This window comes from Manacus candei, unplaced genomic scaffold (assembly GCF_025592945.1).
Source record: "Manacus candei isolate 608988 ecotype Guabito, Panama unplaced genomic scaffold, ASM2559294v1 h1tg000034l, whole genome shotgun sequence".
NCBI classification, from domain to species: Eukaryota; Metazoa; Chordata; class Aves; order Passeriformes; family Pipridae; genus Manacus; species Manacus candei.
The window spans coordinates 13,323,820-13,342,579 of record NW_026138082.1 but is presented as its reverse complement, the minus strand read 5'-3'; the positions used below and the strand labels follow the sequence as shown (position 1 = coordinate 13,342,579).

General features: G+C 41.6%; 1 protein-coding gene across 1 annotated transcript; it reads left to right on the top strand.

The window, feature by feature from the left end:
• Positions 1–1,562: 1,562 nt before the first annotated feature.
• Positions 1,563–14,730, top strand: RPF2 (ribosome production factor 2 homolog). The gene is made up of 10 exons (XM_051792279.1): positions 1,563–1,672; positions 2,832–2,964; positions 3,720–3,757; positions 4,287–4,326; positions 6,996–7,077; positions 7,170–7,246; positions 8,404–8,503; positions 12,825–12,927; positions 13,879–14,023; positions 14,328–14,730. Exons 1-10 carry the CDS (start codon positions 1,650–1,652, stop codon positions 14,505–14,507), a joined length of 921 nt encoding a protein of 306 aa, XP_051648239.1. The 5' UTR covers positions 1,563–1,649; the 3' UTR covers positions 14,508–14,730.
• The last annotated feature ends 4,030 nt before the right edge of the window (positions 14,731–18,760 follow it).

Below are 18,760 nucleotides of genomic sequence, written 5' to 3'. Positions count from 1 at the left end.
TCCAAAGATTTTTATACTTAAGATCCTGTACCCATGCATCAGTGGTTCCCAAACTGGTCCATGGAAATGTACTGTGGTGCCTAGCTACTCTGTGGGTTGACACTACATAATGCTACATAATTTATATTGTCACCCACCGTTTTATATCACAGTCGAGTGTGTCGTACACTCAGAATAATGTTTTTAAAAGCACAACATTTTTTTAAACAGAAAACATTTTCTTCCTGACCCTTCTATCTTCATACCTTTGTTTGCCTCCCTCAAAACAGTGTAACTGCAATAGTGAGGATGGGAACACCTAACTAATTCCAGAATAATTATGGAATAGTTTAATTAGTAATGATCAGAGAAGTTCACTCCCAGCGTCGTTCACAGCACAGGATCGGTAAAGACAAGTCATCAAAAACACAGCAGTTGCAAACCATCAATCCCACTTCTGCTTTTTCTATGTAGAAGCAACTTGAATCAAAGGGGAAAGGGAGGCAGGGAGAGGAAGGGGAAGAAGAGGGACCATGTTCTGTATGCCTCCAGCCTGGGTATGGATCTTTTACATGGCAGTGTCTGCGCTTGAGGTTTCAGGGAGACCGCTCAGTCCTCTCTCTGGCTTTAACTGCAACCATGGAAGTTTAAAAGCATCCTTCAGACTTGATTTGTGTGGTGCTGATAGAGGATAATTATAACTGGAATAACAGTCTTGGGAATGTTATGAACTGATGAAACACGTGCTCTTGTCTGCTGGGGGGAGCATTTGTGGAGCTGGGCTGCACTTGCTGACAGCTGAATCTCCTGCAGAGGAGGCTGGGTGGGTGGTAGGTTCAGCATGCTTGCCATGGCCCCTTGAGAACAGAGAGGTGCTTCCAAGAGTTTGTTCTCTGTTACAATGCAACTCTATCTCATGTTTTCTTAACCAATTGCCAAGTCTGTCACTACGTATGCGTGAGCTTTTTTCCTTATGTACAAGGAGTATTCTAGCAGAATTGGTTTCTGGCCTTTTTACCAATTTTGTAGAAAAAAAAAATCCCTGCAAGTTGTTTATTTGAAATGCAGTTAAAAATTGGTGGGCATGGGGGACAGAATCACAGAATATGCTGAGCTGGAAGGGACCCACATGGATCATCCAAGTCCAACTCCCAGCTCCGCACAGGACCATTCCCAAGAGTCACACCATGTGTCTGAGAGTATCATCCAAATGCTCCTTGAACTCCGTCAGACTTGATGCTCTGACCATTTCCCTGGGGAGCCTGTTCCAGTACCCAACCACTCTCTGGGTGAAGAACCTTTCCCTAATACCCAACCGAAACCTCCCCGACACAGCTCCAGGCCATTCCCTTGGGTCCTGTCACTGGTCACCACAGAGTGCCTGCCCCTCCTCTTCCCCTCGTGAGGAAGCTGCAGTGAGGTCTCCCCTCAGTCTCCTCCAGGCTGAACAGACCAAGTGACCTCAGCCGCTCCCCGTGTGACTCCCGCTCCAAGCCCTTCTCCACGTGGGACAAGTGACCCCGTGGACTCAGCCGGACGCCGGGGTCCCGCAGCCCTGCCCCGCGCACGCGCATTGCCCGGCCCGGCGCGCTCCCTCCCGCCCGCTCCCGGCGGACGTGACGTGACGGACGGCGGTGCCCGCGCGTCCTTCCGCACGTGAGGCGGCGGCGATGGATCCGCTGGACCGCGTCGTGTGAGTGTGCCGGGGGTCTCCTCCCGGCCTGGGCGGCCTCCGAGCTTTGCTGCCTCCCCGGGCTCTGGGAAGCGAGAGCGGGCGGCTGCGGGGCTGTGGGGAGGGTCGCGGAGGGGAAGTCAGCAGAGAGAAAAGCCCTCTGCAAAACATGCGGGAAGGAGGGAAACGGAGCGCTACCGTCTTTTTAGTGATGGCCAGTCAGCCCTTACCCAGTTGGTGGCTTAAAGGAGTCGCGGTGCCCAGCTGGTGTTGAATTTGTGTGTTTCTGTATACCTGAGAGAACTGTCTTCGTCTCTGCTGGAAGTTTCATTGGTGCCAGCGACAGGACGAGGAGCAGTGGCCATAAAGTAAAACACAGGAAGTTTCAACTCAACATGAAAAAGAAGAACTTCTTTAGATTGAGAGTGGCAGAGCACTGGAACAGGCTGCCCAGGGAGATCGTGGAGTCTCTCTCTCTCTAGAGACATCCAAAACCCACCTGGATGCGTTTCTGTTTTACCTTCTCCAGGTGACCCTGCCTTGGCAGGAAGGTTGGATTAGATGATCTCCAGAGGTCCCTTCCAACCCTAGTTTTTCTGTGGTCCTGTGATACCTGTGTATTTGGGGGTTTTGTTTGTTTTCAAAAAGAAATTAAAAATAATGTTTCACGGAGAAGATAACCTGGTGGAGAAATGTGTTTCTGAAGCCATGTAGTTACGGATTTATATAAGCTGTGTGCCCCTGCGAAGGCTGATGTATTTCACTTGACTAATGCCCTGCTCTCTGGTTCCTGCCAGCAGATGTGCCATACTCTTCCCAGAAGCAAGTCTCTGGCTTGGGGAGGGAGCTGGTGTGAGGGGAAGCTTTCAGCCTGTCAGAAGGCTGGGAATCCTGGTATATCTTAATCTCTAAATTAGGAGAAACTGAAAAGTACAAGACTGTAAAATCACCTTTTGTACCTGGGGGGAACAGAGAGGAAGAGGAGTGGCAGTAAAACACATTCATCTGAGACTGAGCTTTTGGCATTGATTGTATTTCTGCTGGTTGGGATTAGTTTGAGTCATTGAAACAAGTTACTTGAACACAGCTTGTTCCAATTCTAGTTTGGTTTCATTGTTTTCTGTGGTGTCAGGTGTTGTTACTAATATTAGGTTAATTAACTATTAATTTATTGTTACAGGAAGCCTAAAACTAAGAGAGCAAAAAGATTTCTTGAGAAGAGAGAACCCAAGCTTAACGAAAATACAAAAAATGCTATGCTCATAAGAGGGGGAAATGCAAACTTAACAGTGACTGCAGTGCTTAAAGATATTGTAAGTTGTTGGACATAGTGTGCAGCCTTCCTTTCTCTTTCTTACAATTTGCATATTCTATGCTGGACTGTCAGTATTTTCATGCTCTCACTGTACCCCAAACCTCAGATTGACCAGTACTTCAAAGGTGTCATTACGTGCTTATTGATGGAGATTATTTTCTTCCAATTTCTTCTTTGCCAGAAATTTTGAGCTTGCTCTCTTATTTTTTCCACAATTGTCCAGTATATAAAGTGAAGTTCTGCCAAGTCCCTTTGAAAACAAGAGGATTAGGTACAGAACTGGGACTGTATCACACAGCTAAGTCATATCCCAGAATCCTGTAAATTGCTTGTATGTATTGATATGGAGCTTTCAGCCTCTCCTAAAACTTTAAGTTACCAATTCTGTCTCCTAAGTCCATAGCTGAAAAACATAACTGTTCCTACACTCTTTTCTTACATTGCTTTGTTGTTTTCTTACCATCTTATGCTGCTGTTTGTCCTCATATCCCTAGAAGCAGAGGGATTCCTTTACATGACTTTGATTTCAGCTGCTTCTCAATTTCTACAAATAACTCCTTCAATTAATTTGAAACCAAGAGTGTCACCAACATAAAGGGTGTTACTATCAGCAGGCTTTTTGAGGTGCCTTCTTCTAGACTGATCTGCACAAACAGTTACTGTTTCATGTGATCATGTAAGTTGTAGGGTTATAGCAAAAACAGTGCTGGGCATGTTTTAGAGATGACACGTGTTTAACTTTGTGTTTTGCAGTATGCTGTGAAGAAGCCTTTTGCTGTCCTGTATAAAAAGTAAGTGATCCCACTTTGATGTCTTTGAGTCCTCTGACAGACAGCTTTTGGTAATTCCAGACCGTGAATAAAGATGCTGGCCAGCGTGGGGGCTTGAACAATGACAAGGGTCACCTGAGGTGGCTGAGATTCATAATTTTGAATAGACTGGAAACAAGCTACACATGATCAGCATTGATGCTGAGCCCTGTTCTGTGGCAGGTGGTATGGAGCAGGATTCAGCTGTAAGTCTTGCTCAAAATGGGAACCCAATACCTGTATGGCTGTAGTGCAGAGACAATCATAACTGCTAAATTTAATGTTGAATGAACAGGCAAATGCAACTGTTCATGGAGTGTCACTGGTGGTGATGGTGGTCTGGAAGTCTATTAATATGACTTGTGGTTTGAACTCTAACTGAGCCTCTACTGCTGGAGTTTCAGTAGAATGCAGAACTTTATTATTATTGGAGAACTAAGCAGAAGTGGCTATCTGAGCCTGTTGTCTTTTTTTTTTTTTCTTCTAACTTTTTTTTTCCCTCTCCTCTCAGGAAAAATATTACCAGGCCTTTTGAGGACCAAACATCATTGGTAAGTATAAACAATGTTTTCTCTTACAACATTTTTGAGCAGGCTCATGTACCTCATGTGCCAAAAGATGAACCATCAGGGAAGAAGACTAGCCTGGCTGAACAGAGAGCTTTGGCTGGAACTCAGGGATAAAAAGAGACTGTATCACCTTTGGAAGAAGAGGCAGACAACTCAGGAGTATTACAAGGATGTTGTGAGGGTATGCAGGGAGAAAGTTTGAAAGGCCCAAGCCTAACTAGAATTTAATCTGGTTACTGCCATAAAAGACAATTAAAAATGTTTTTACAAATACATCTACAACAAAGCGAGGGTTAAGGAGAATCTCCATCCTTTACTGGATATAGGAGGAAACATAAAGACAAAGGATGAGGAAGAGGCTGATGTACTTAATGCCTTCTTTGCCTTGGTCTTTTAATAGCAACACCAGTTGCTCTCTGGGTACCCAGACCTCTGAGCTGGAAGACAGGGACAAGGAGCAGAATGAAGCTCCCATAATCCAGGAGGAAATGGTTGGTGACCTTTTACACCACTTAGACATGCACATGTATGGGGCCACATGGGATCCCATCCAAGGTTAATCAGAGGGCTGGTGGAAAAGCTCACCAAGCCCCTTTCAATCATTTAGCAGCAGTCCTGGCTAACTGGGGAGGTCTCAGTTGACTGGTGATTAACCAATGTGATGCCCATCTACAAGCAGGGCCGGAAGGAGGATCTGGGGAACTACAGGCCTGTCAGCCTGACCTCAAGTGCTGGGTAAGGTCACAGAACAGAGTGTATTGAGCACTATCACACGGTATGTGCAGAACAGCCAGGGGATCAGGCCCAGCCAGCATGGGTTTGTGAAAGCAGGTCCTACTTGACCAACCTGATTTCCTTCTGTGAGAGGGTGACCTGCTTAGTGGGAGGGAAAGGTAGTGGATGTTGTCTGCCTGGACAATAATAAAGCCATTGACACTGTGTCCCACAGGATTCTCCTAGGGAAACTGGCTGCTCGTGGCTTGGACAGGTGCACTGTTCACTGGGTAAAAACCTGGCTGGTAGGCTGGGCCCAGAGGATCGTGGTGAATGGTGCCACATGCAGCTGGTGGCTGGTCACCAGTGGGGTTTCCCAGGGCTCAGTATTGGGGCCAGTCCTGTTCTATGTATTGATGATTTGGACGAGGGGATGGAGTGCATCCTCAGTCAGTTTGAAGACGACACCAAGTTGGGTGGGAGTGTTGACCTGCTTGAGACTTGGCAGGGTCTACAGAGGAATCTGGAGTGGCTGGATTGATGGGCTGGAGCCAATTGTATGAGGTTCAACAAGGTGAAGGGCAGAGTCCTGCACTTGGCTCACAACAACCCCATGCAGCGTTACAAGCTGGGGCAAAAGTAGCTGGAAAGCTGCCAAGCAGAAAATCAGAGCCTAGAAAGGTATAGAAAGTCAAATAAAGTTAGTTTGTGGGTTTTTTTTCACTTGGTTACAGGCATTTTTTTAAAAGGGCAAGTTTGCAATGTATGTGTTGTTGCAGTATATGCAGGACACAATGAGGCATTTGAGTTTTTTGCATCTCTTTAATATACAGCTATTAGAGAGTGTGTAGATATCAACACACAGTAATTAACAGAGCTGTATGAGCACATGTTTCAAGGGTAGTCCCCTCTGGTCTGTTCTTGGCCTGTCCAGAGTCAGCATTTTTCAGGGACCTGGTGACAAAACTCTGTGCTGAGCTGTGTGATTTGTACATGCAATAAATCCAACCTCTCCAGGTGTCTCTCGACCTCCCAGAGGGACAGAGCTGCTGTGTCCTCTCTGAGCCAATGCTGTTGCAGGAGTGGGAGGAGTTGAAGTGTCCTTTTGTGCTTCACAACTGCTAGGTGCAGGTATATGCTTCTGGGGAGTACTGGATAAATAGTGTATGTGTGTGTATCACAGAACCATTGATACACAAAATGAGGAGCTGCCCTGAGAAGCAACAGTGTATAAAAAGACTTTGTAGCTGGACATCCTCAAAAAGAACTACTGTAATGTTGGCTCTGGACATAATATCATAATAGGTTCTCTATCTACTCCACCTGGAAAAAAAATCTTCTCTATGATAGTCACTACTGGCTTGGCTTTAAGTAGCATCTTAATCTTAAATAATTGATAGGAAGTTGCTCTGTAGTAGGACTCTTGTGGTGAGTGTGAGAAGATTAGATATTTAAAGATATTCATAGACTTGCTGTTGAGGAAATTAACTGATTGTTCAGAAGCTGTTAGGCAAAGCTAATGGGCTACGTAAAGTTTAGCTGGGGAACTAAAATGAGGCATTACTACTGCACCCAGCTTGCAAATACTTACTCTTCAGGCAAAGAGAAGTGGATGAAAGTATCTTATGTAAAAGTAAATAATGAGAAATTATGAAAAATGGTGTTACAGATAAAATGACAAGAAAAAAATTGCCTGGGTTGACCTTTAAGATGCAGTGGAAAATAAAATAAAATAAAAAAAAAATTATTCGAACCTTGAATCCAGCTGCCAATTTTAACTTAAGTGGACCTAGACATGCTCAAAACTTCTGGTAAGTGCAGTAGCTCTTCTCATTAAGCAGCTCCTAAACTCACAGGTTTGTGATCTATACCTTTGCAGAATATTTTAAACCCTACAACTTATAACTCATGAGTTTTGTTCTTTTCCTCAATTGCAGGAATTTTTTTCCAAGAAATCAGATTGCTCTCTGTTTCTGTTTGGCTGTCATAACAAGAAGCGACCTAACAACCTGATAATAGGTAATATGTCTCACTTCGGTTTTTATTGGGATGACAGGTGTAGTTTTCAGTGAATATTTAAATAGCTAGATTTTCTTTTTTTACTCTCACAGGTCGCATGTTTGACTATCATGTCCTGGACATGATTGAGCTAGGCGTGGAGAAGTTTGTATCCCTAAAAGATGTCAAGGTAAGGAATCACTAATCTAGTATTTCAGTGACACCTACTGGTGGATTTTTGGTGCATTTTTTTTTGTTTAAAAAAGTGTTTCGTGCAGTATGTGAGGATTGGTAATTTGTGTACTCCAAAACGTTAATTTTATGCTCTGCTTTTTAATTTATTTTGGTTGTTTTAAGCAAGCTTGCAACTTTCTTTGCAAATTCTGTTTTAGTCTTGGTTTATTTCTAATATTTTCCTTTTAATTAAAGAGCTACATTTACAAAATTGTCAGATTCTACCCATGGTTCCTATATAAACTGGTGCAATCTTTGAAAACTGAAATCCTTGTTCACAAATTATAACCAAAGAGAATCACTCTGCTGACTGAGATAATTCCAGAGCTTTCTTTAGCTTTTAGTAGCACATAAATGCCATTTTTCAGGGAACTATACTTAATTCAGACGAGGAGCTAACATCTTTATTATTTAAACACAGAGAAAATTCACATTTTTGGCTATGGTAGGCTCATTTTGACAAGACTAAAACTTATTTTGTATGTGTGTACTTCTGTATCAAGCAGTTCATGCACTGGAAAAATAAGTAATTTTTACAGTACTTATTACAGTGTATAAATTGGTACAGCAGTTCAGAAGAATAGTGAAGAAATTATGGTTTATAAATGTGAATCCTTCCCTTGAAGTCAGATTGTAGTGTGTCTTCATAACACTGTTTATGACAGGGAAGTTACAGTTAAATAAATGTACCTGTTTTCCAGAATTAAAATTATGTGATTGACTAAACTGTTCTTTTAGCCTTTTTCGTGTATTCTCTAATGTCAGAAGCAGAATAAACTTGTTTGCCTCTAATTTTAGTTTTCTTGTTATTAACTGCAGTCAAATTCAATCTTTTTTTTTCCACTGGAAGCAGTTATCTTATACGTTTTATAGTAAAGAAGCCTTCTTTCTTTGATCCAGAACAAAGAATAATACAATTCACCCTTTTAAAAACAAAGTCCCTCCATACATTTGCAGCATTGTTCAGTGAAAAAAAAAGGTGTCTTTTCTGTCTGAAGGGATCATAGGTCACCACAGTGTTTCATTCAGTGTTGAATGGCTAACCACCTCAGTCAATAATATGTTCCTTAACACGGTCTGAATTTTTGTTGTTTTAAAATTCTTATTCCACAGAACAGCAAATGTCCCGAAGGAACAAAACCTATGTTGATATTTGCTGGCGACGTGTTTGATGTAAATGAAGAATACAGAAGACTGAAGAGCCTTCTTATTGGTCAGTATTTTGATTATTTAAACAGTAGGGTTGCATAAATCTGTAGTAATGGGATCTGTTGGGAAATGCTGGTTTGTCAAAAAATGTTTGCTTACGTTCAGCACAGAAAGAAAACAAGAGCAGGCACTTGTAACTTTCATGTCACACTCAATTAAAGTTTCACCTCTTAGAGGGGAAAAAAAAGACTAGCCTAAAAGACTCTGAAATTGAAACTTTGGATTCGTAAAGTTCATTACTTTGATTATGGGAAAACTGTCATTTTTCAAAATGTCTTGACCTTGTAATTGTACTGAATTGTCACTTTTCTAACCAAATAATATTTTTGAAGTATCTAAATTGAAAGCAGTGGATTAAGTTCAGAAAGTACGATATTTTTGCTTACAGAAAAGTCAGATCAGTATATTTGAGCTTCTGTTTTGTAAATGAAAGCATTTTCTGTTGGAAATTCCACCAATTCTAACAAATGTACCATTGATTAGAGTACTTGGAAAGAACATGTGCAGTAAAAGTCAGCTGCAGATAATAGCTGTGGCCTAACTTCAAGGCAGGCCTGGAGCTTAGGAAACAAACTGGCGTTTCTTACTATCTCAAGGTTGGAGGCTCTGGAAGATAAAGCACAGTGTAGCTCAGTCAGACATAGAGGTCATAGGGTACTGTGTCTCTTGACACTTAATGCATCTTACTTGGTAGAACTAGACCTAATAAGTAGGGTGGTGTGTTTTTTCTTTTTAATAGGTTTCCTAAAAGTAGATTACTTATTTTTTTAAGCTCTGATAAAATACTGAAACTGGCCCAGTAACAGTCTTGTTCTTTCAGTTCCATTCATGGGTTTCTAGGCAAACAGGTAAATAATTGTTCTTTAGAAACAGACCTTAAAAATGAGAATTTTTTTTCCTTAGTATTATAATTCCTTAAAGCAAGGTGTCTCATCTGGAATGAGACTGAAAGGGAGCAGGAGAGGAGGAAATTTTCATCCTCTCCATACAGCTGACTGGTTCTTGGGGATGGGTGAAAGGCTGGTGATTGAGCTTATAAGTCTGTGAAATTGGGTGAATACTGAATACAAAGATAAGTGAGTTTTAATACTGCATGTTTATGTTGTTGTAAATGAGTATTTATACTGCAGGAAGCAGGTGCATTTATTTCTGAAGTGTATTTTGTTCAGGCAATCTCACAGAATCACAGAATCAGCTAGGCTGGAAAAGACCTCTGAGATCACCAAGTCCAGCCTATGACCAAACAGCACCTTGTCAACTAGACCGTGGCACTAAGTGCCACATGCAGTGTTTTCTTTAACACCTTCAGGGACAGTGACTCCACCACCTCCCTGGGCACCCCATGATCAAACAGCTTCAATGGGACACATGCATAGCAAGATAGTTACCCAATAACTAAGTAATTTGTCCTGTCCTTTTTCTTTGTTCATCTGTCCTTTCTCCTCTCCTATTTATTTGCTGTTAATGACTCTGCAGTCAAATGTACTCTACACCCAATCATTCTTCTTGAGTATATGCCAAAGTACTCAAGGTCTTAATTGTTCTGCTGACTTTTGTGAAATACCTGGATGCAAAGCAATAGACAAAGGAAAAGGTTAAGGAGAATAAAGGCTTGAAGGTATTACTAATCAATTAAAATCATTTGGGTAATAATTTGACCTGCCTCAAAACTGGCCTTAACTGATAGGGAAGAACTGATTCATTCTGTTTCTGCAAAAGATGGTGCCTTTAACCTGCCACTCGATTGCTAAGAAAGATAGAAAAATGTCTTTATAACAACAGCAGCAAATATTTTGTTGCTGTACCAGTGTTGTTGGGATCCCAGAGGGAATATTAGATAGCTAGCAGCTTCTTGTTGCCAAAGCACTGTGATGCCAGTGATGCTGGTGAACAACCAAGCTTTCATTGGCTTTTGTGATACCAAAGGGGCTAATGCATATTTGGAATATCATCTTAGCAGCAGTTTCTTTGTAAAAATAAAGGCAAGGGTGATTTATTGTCTTCATGGTAACCAAAACCTATAGTCTGGTTAAACTGTGAAGTGGAAGAATTTATTTAGGAGAAATAAATGACAGCTGCATTTTCCTTAGAGACCTGGAAGACAAAGACATCCCATTCTTTCTCTTTTGGTTTTCATTGCCCTCTGATGTGGTAGTGTAGGAGTTAATTTACAGTATAAGTCTTTGGAATGCAGTTCATGAAATTCTAATAACTTTTTATATAAAATGTTTTAACTCTTACAACACTGCCTGCTTGCCAGTTCTGTTATCACACACCCATTTTATCCTACAAATGGCTAGGCACTATAGGGCTTGCTTATATACTTTCTAAAACATTGGTTTGCAGGAGACCTCTGCAATTTTAGATTGACTGTGACCTTGTTCTGCATACAGCCTTCCTCACGCAGACTTTTTTTGAGTGTTTCAAAAGATTTGTGGGCTCCTTCTGGCCAATAAAGGGCATGGCTAGGAAATGTCTGGGATAGAGTTTAACTACCTTAATGCTAACTATAGCTACATAGAATACAGTGTTACAAATTGATATAGAAAAAACTGCATAGACTTATGTTCCAAAATAATTTAGAAATTTAATCTGGAAATGGAAAGGTCCTGTGAAGCTCTCTGCAGGAAAGAGTAAATTAGAAGTTCTAGAAACATGTTTGAGGACAAGGGGGAGAGAGAACTAGGAATGGAAAGAAGGGAGAAAGCAAGTCTGTAATCCAACCAAAGCCAGAGTTGTAAATTAGGAGTACATTAAAAAAAACTTCAACTCTCTGGGTATACTGAAGTGTAAGGTTTCTGCAGCTCTTCAGTGTTGCCAGGAAACAGAAATTCCTGACCACCTGCGTTTATTGGAAGAGATCATCCTGTGGGTAAAAGGATGTATGATGCCACAGGAAAATATGAAGGGGAGGTGTTGCCAATTAAACCACTGTGAATGTAAACTGCAGAGAACTAGTAGAAGGGAAAAAAATATGCCACAAGCAAACAAAGTGTTTTATTTGCAACTTTTCCTCTAACTACAAGCTCAACTCAAAAGAAGAGGAAAGAGAGTATTTAATTGACAAGGAAATTTCCTGGCCTGACTCCAGCTGGTATTTGCCAGCAAGACTTTGTTTTGGATGTCACTCCAGTGCTGATTCTCTTGAAAAAAGGTGGTGGAGGAAAGGACAACTAGCCAAGGGATCTGAAAATGGGACAGAGCAGGAAAGACTGATGGGTTTTGCATCTGTTAGCGGTTCTCCTATGTTTCAGCATTGCCCTGTCGTGTTTATTAGCACACCTTGTTCCCTTGGTCAAGGTCACATTCTTTCTCCACCCTCTGCATATGTTGGACAGATTGCTGTGCTCCTTGCAAGCTCTCTGATTGCACAGTATATTTTCATAGCTTGATATAAGAACCTCGCTACAGGCAGCTTATTATTTAATGTGTGTGTTTCAGTGTTCTCTTTGCAGACTAAGCAAGTATTTCAAGTGCCTTAATTTTATAGATGTGTTGCTTATTAAATAGAGAAAACATTAGATTTAATGACTAATATTGTTCTACCCAGAGGACAAAAGTGCCTTGTTGTGAGGGATGTATGAAAGAAATTATACATCTAAACGTTTTTCCCAAGTCAGAGAGAGAGAGTGTAGGTAAGAGTAAACAAGATACAGTTTCAATCTATTGTGTAATGGTTTTGATCCCTCTTTCTGTTCTTCCAAATCTGGCTATGATTAAGAACCAAGTATCAGGTTTGAATGATGTCTTTAAACAGCTAATGGCTTCTTTGTACTGATCTGTACAAAGATCTGATTATTAGCTAACTATTAACTAACCTAAACACAAGATAATTTTTTTTCCTGACTTTAGAGCTGAATATTTAAAAGAATAGACAATGCAATTATTCCAATTAGTTTAATAATGTGAAGTCACTGCTCTGGAAGTACCTTTGCTCTTTTCCATGTACTTACTTTTAGATAGCGTATATTGCTACCACATTATCTCTGGGAAGTCACTGTGTTCCTGTCAGGATTTCTACACACGTTTGGATTCACCAGTGCGCACTAACACATGCACTGAACTTTCTCTCTTGTGTTTTGGCCAGACTGCAGTTTTAAGTAGTGGCTATTTTGTGAAATTCCCACTGAACATCCAGCTTTTCTAGGCCATCCCTTGTATAGTCTTGCTTAGTTAGTTAGATGCAGGAAAAATATCCTTATAAGAATGGAGTTCCCATCAGTGATGTGGATCTCTTTTGAGATAAACCAGTTTGTTATAGCCATCTGTTGGTTTTATTTTCAGCCCAGAAACCTGGCACTTACTCTTTTTAAATACTCTTTCAGATTTCTTCAGAGGTCCTACTGTGCCCAGTATTCGTCTGGCTGGTTTAGAGTACGTTCTGCATTTCACAGCTGTAGATGGCAAAATTTACATGCGAAGCTATAAGTGAGTATGTGTTTTATTTATTTGGGTTTTGGTACACTTGTCAGCTTTTCCCCAAATTTAACCCACAGTTGTGTAATTGAACTGGCTTGAGCTGCATTTAAAACATGCAGTGTGTAGAAGTGCTCCAGCGTAACACAGAGTAACTTGTACTGCAGAAGGAAAACACTTGAGCCCTAAATCTGCTGGTTCCTTCCTTGTTGAGCTCCTCCTTCTAGCTTGGATTAGTAAGGTGATGTGAATTAACTTGGTGAATTCTGAGTACTGTGTAAGGCTTCATAGACTTAGCCTGTTCTCAGGTTGATTTCTTGGACTCTCCTCACTTAGATGTTTGCTGGAGAGCGACAGGTGGTAGGCTGCAGCCAGAGATACACAAGGAAAAACAGAAAAAGGCAGGACATGACAATCTTTCTTGCTGTGTTGGTGTTCACCCTCAGGTTCATGACCTGCCTTAGGTGGCTGTGAACATTCATAGCTTGTGTTCCATGCGATTTTGATTTCTTTTATTACAAAATCACTTTAATTAGTCTCATTCTAAAAACAAAAAAACAAAACACTTCCTCAGATACTGCTCAGGTTATTTTGCTGTAAATGATAATAAATATTTTTCATGTCTGTTAATACCAAGGGTGCTGTTTTGAATTTGAGGAGTAATATGGCTTTCAGGGTACTGGGACTGAGTTTTAACAGTAATACTGATTATACTGGTCTCATTAAAAAAAAAACAGACAAACAAACAACATTAGCCAGGTATTTTTTGGGTATGTTGAAATAATAATGGGACAGATTTTGTATTTTATGAATTGTTATTGACAGATGTCTTTCTTGATAATAGAGTTAGTGGTAGCAGTTGATTTCTGTTTTGAACTGCAAGATTGAACCTGCCCTTCAGGAAGATGGATAATTCTTTATCACTTGGGACAATATTTATTTTGGTTGTTTTTCCCCTTCTAGAGTGCTTCTGAAGAAATCTGGCTGTAAAATACCTAGAATTGAACTGGAAGAGATGGGACCTTCATTAGATCTGGTTATGAGGAGGACACATTTAGCTTCAGATGACCTTTATAAGCTATCTTTAAAACAACCAAAAGCCCTGAAGGTACGTACCTTCGAAAGTGCATTACTTTCAGCTCTATCTGTAAAGAAGAAAAAAAGCTGAAGTATTACTTATTGTATGTTTGACTAAAGCTGACTTTTATCTAGACCAGCTGAGATTTCTAGGGCCACAGCACTTCTGTGGTGATCAGCTGGCATCCAAACTCTCCTCTGGAAGCACTTAGAACATACAGCACAAATCTTCATCTCTAAACTCTAGACAACGTGCCCTTGCTTTTGGGCACTTGACTCTCGCCAGAGCTCCTGGGACTCTACTCAGAAATAGTAACATTGTTATTTCCTTACAGCCTAAGAAGAAGAAGAATATCTCCCATGATGTGTTTGGTACAACTTATGGTCGAATCCACATGCAGAAGCAAGATCTTAGTAAACTGCAGACGCGGAAAATGAAAGGGTTAAAAAAGAGGCCAGCAGAGAAGTTGGCTGAAGATGGCGGGGCTACTCCCAAAAAGTCAAAATCAACTTGATAGCCTGGAACAGCTTTGAAAACTCACTGTACCTTCAAATTTAGTATATATATATATGTATATGTAGTAATATAGGTTGTCAGACATAAAAGATTTAGCTGCTGTTAGCTTTAGTTTTATAAAAAACACCTTTTGAATCATTTGTCATTTTAAAGGCAACATTGGGGTATTCAGCTTTAACATGGAACTTGGTTATTTAAAATAAAAAATGTGATATGACTTCCTTAGTTTTCCAAAGCTGAGTATTTGTTCTCTTGGTATTAACAACTGTATGCTAGTCAAGCAGGTGACTCATTTCCCGAACAGTTTTCATAGAATGGTTTGGTTTGGAAGGGACCTTAAAGACCATCTAGTTGCAACCCCCCTGCCCTGGGCAGGGACACCTTCCACTAGACCAGGCTACTCAAGGCCCCATCCAACCTGGCCTTGAACACTTCTGAGGATGGGGCATCCCCAAGTTCTCGTGGGCAACCTGTTCCAGTGCCTCACCACCCTCAGAGTGAAGAATTTCTTTCTAATACTAATCTAAACCTACTCTCAGTTTAAAGCCATTCCCGCTTGTCCTGTCACCACATGCTCTTATAAGAAGTCCCTTTCCAGCTCTCTTGCAGGCTGCCATTAGTACTGGAAGGTGTTATAAGGTCTCCCTGGAGCCTTCTCCAGACTGAACAGCCTCAACTCTCTCAGCCTGTTGCCGTAGGAGAGATGCTCCAGCCCCCTGATCATCTTTGTGGCCCTCCTCTGGGCTTGCTTCAATAGGTTCACACGCTTGTTATGTTGGGGACTCCAGAGCTGGATGCAGTACTCCAGGTATGATCTCAGGAGCATGGAATAGAGGTGCAGAATCTCCTCCCTCAACCTGCTGGTCCCACTGCTTTTGATGCAGCCCAGGGTATGGTTGTGCTTCTGGGCTGTGAGCACACATTGCTGACTCATGTTGAGCTTCTTGTCCACCAACACCCCCAAGTCCTTCTCAATCCATTCATCTGTCAGCCTGTATTTGTGCTTGGGATTGCTCCAACCCAGGTGCAGGACCTTGCACTTGGCCTTGTTGAACTTCATGAGGTTTGCACAGTCCCACCTCTCCAGCCTGTCCAGGTCCCTCTGGATGGCATCCCTTCCCTCTAGCGTGTCAACCTCACCACACAGCTTGGTGTCATTGGCAGACTTGCTGAGGGTGCACTGTCCATGTTGCTGACAAAGATGTTAAACAGCACCAGCCCCACTACTGACCCCTGAGGGGCATCTTCACTTGGGACACCATCCCCTCCTTGTTGAGAACAAGGTCCATCATAGCACCTCTCCTTGTTGGCTGCTCTATCACTTGGAATTTGTCATCAGTGCACTCCAGGAATCTCATGGATTACTTATGTCCTGCTGTGCTGTCCCTCCAACCACCCTTGAGGTGGTTGAAGTCCCCTGTGATGACCAGGGCTTGTGAAGGTGAGGTTACCCCAGCCGTCTATAGAGGGACTCATCCACTCAGTGTTTCTGGTCAGGCAACCCAGTATAATGTCACCTGTCTCTGCCCTCTCTTTAATCCTTACCCATAAGCTTTTGGTTGGCTCCTTATCCATCCCCAAGCGGAGTTCCCTGCACTCCCTGATCACTGACATAGAGGGCTATGCTCCTTCCTCATCTCCGCTGCCTGTCCTTCCTAAAGAGCCTGTATCCTTTCATTCCAACCCTGCAGTTGTGGGAGCCATCCCACTAGGTCTCAGTGATGAAAATGGGATCATAGCCCTGCAGGTGTGTGCACATCTCTAACTCTTCTTATTTATCTCCCATGCTCTGTGTGTTAGCATAGAGGCATTTAAATTGGATCTCCACATAAGCGACTTACTGATAGCAGTCGCTGAAATTCTTCGGTGCTGCCCCTTAGGTGCTCTCCTGTTGACCTGCAACCCCTCTCCAGCCTTTGGGCATCTCTTGCTGGCATCAAGCTGGAAGGAGTGGGATAGATTGTTTCCCTTCCCCCAGTAACTTCAGTTTTATTGCTATTACGTTGGGAACCTTTCATCAATCAGTTCTTCTTGAAATTCCGTGCAGGACCAGAGCAGTGTATGTGCATAATATACACTTCTCTGTTCATTTATTGTTTATGTATTTCAGGTTTTGCACAACTGCAACACTCAATAAACTATAAACCATTTTCTACAGTGTGAACTCAATACATGTCTGATGCCATGCTATGCTTTTAACTGTTGCATCAAGCCCTGCTTTACACTGGCAGAATCGGGAATGATTAAGGTGTTTTTACTGTGTTCATCACCATGGTAACAAACTACCTGGTATTTACTTTAGGCATAAATGAAACCTTTACAGTTTGAATTTCAATCTTTGCTGCTTGATTTGTGCCCAGAATGGAAGTATGTGAAGCAACCACAAAAGGTACTTTTTTTTTAGATCTTTTTTCTTCTTACCCTGCTTTCCTCCCAAGTCTGTGCTCATGAATTAGTGAAGACTCAGCAAAAGACTTGGGTGAAGGGCATGAGAGTTTAAGAGTTCAGTGGGACTTTGGTGTGGTGTTCTGTTTTGGAACACATTGAAAAACCTGGCTATTTTACTTCTGCTTGTCTCTTTTGAAGAAGCCGTTACTCTGACCTTAAGCATAATTATAATAAAAGCATAATTAAGCATAATTATGATAAAAGTGTACACACACTTTATCATGAACACAGCAAGCTTGCTCGTCCTAGTTATGTTTTTAGTGCTTTATCTTTTCTTGCTAGTTTTCTAATCAGCTGAAAAGTCACATCAGAAATAGGCGATTTGTTATTTTCAATTGTCTTCTGCATCCTGGATGGAAGCTGCTGTGCAGCTTTGCTTTCCTTATGGGAAAGAGAGTCGAGCCATAACTGTGGCTGTGCAAATGCCACATGTGACGTTCTTGCTGTGTTCATTTGATAAAATTTGTAGTGTGAAAAAGGAGGGGCTTTACAGGTTTGGGATCACTATGGGGGTGCAAACATATTTATCATCAATATTATTTGCATGGCTCTCTCTAAATCCTTTTCTTCGATCTATAACCATGTGATTGAGAAATTGATGATTCCATAAGGTACTTCAGATTTGTATTTCCCACTGCATCTTTCTAAAGGACAAATCACTAGGCTTTTTTCTGAAAGCTGTGTTTGGTAATTGCTGTAGAAGAGCTGTACTAATGGGCATGCTGTCTTTTACAAGCTTAGACTTGTAAAAGTAATAGTAAAATACTGTAAGTTCATAAAAGCCAGCATGGCCATAGTTTAAAAGGCTGTAAGTTGTATTTTCTTAATTTGGAAGCTAATTTTGGTGCTTAATTTGGTGTTTAAAAACTTCATTTCTTAGCAGTAGCATAGACTATCTAACATCCTTGATGTAAAAAGTGAGACAGTTGTTCAGTAGAAGCCCCCAGATATATGGGTTTTGTTTAATACTGCTGCTGGGTTGCTCCTTGTATGAAGAGGAGTCTCAGGCAGGTGAGGGCTACTGTAGCTTCCAACACCTGAGTGTGGTTACTGTGCAGCTTCAGAGAGATGATAAATCCTTGGGCATGGGAAACCAGTCAGTGGGGAGAACCCAAGTGGGTTTATTCGCTCTTTGCAGGGTCTTTTGTCTCTCGTAACTAGAGGTGGAACTTGAAGTGTCTGATGTCCCACACCTGTAGCTGTTTGTGTGAATACCCTTTTATTTGTAGCTTTTGTCAAAGTTGTGCCATTTTGGTGCAAATTCTTGTGTGGGAAGTGGAAAAGCTCTCTCTTATTTTTCGTGGCAGAAATGAACCATTCTGATCTCTCTATGACAAGATAGGATGAAGCCAAATTGACAAAAGAGATCACCTCATGTCTTTCAGAGAAGTTTCAACCTTGATATGAAGCACTGATAGGCAGGTGGCTAATGCATATGGCATGTATAACAGCACCTCTGCATGGTAGGCAATTGCTACATTCCAAATATCTGATTTAACTCAAGGTGAGTGGCAATGGGAAGGCTAAGTATAACCTTTCTAGTGACATGATCTTATTTCCCAGAGTCTCTCAAAGTATAGGAAATTTGTCTGTAGCTGTGTGCATTGAGAACAGAACATGCAGTGCTCAAAGGGTAGCTGATGAAAGGGGCTTGCCTTACCTCAATTGCCCTTGCTTTCAGAGTTCACTAGGCTCTGAAAACACATAAACATGGCCCCAGGGTCTGCATGGCATGGGCAAGGCAAAACTGGCATGTTCATCCCTCTCCTCTGGCTTTCATCTTACCTCCCAGTGCACTGGAGA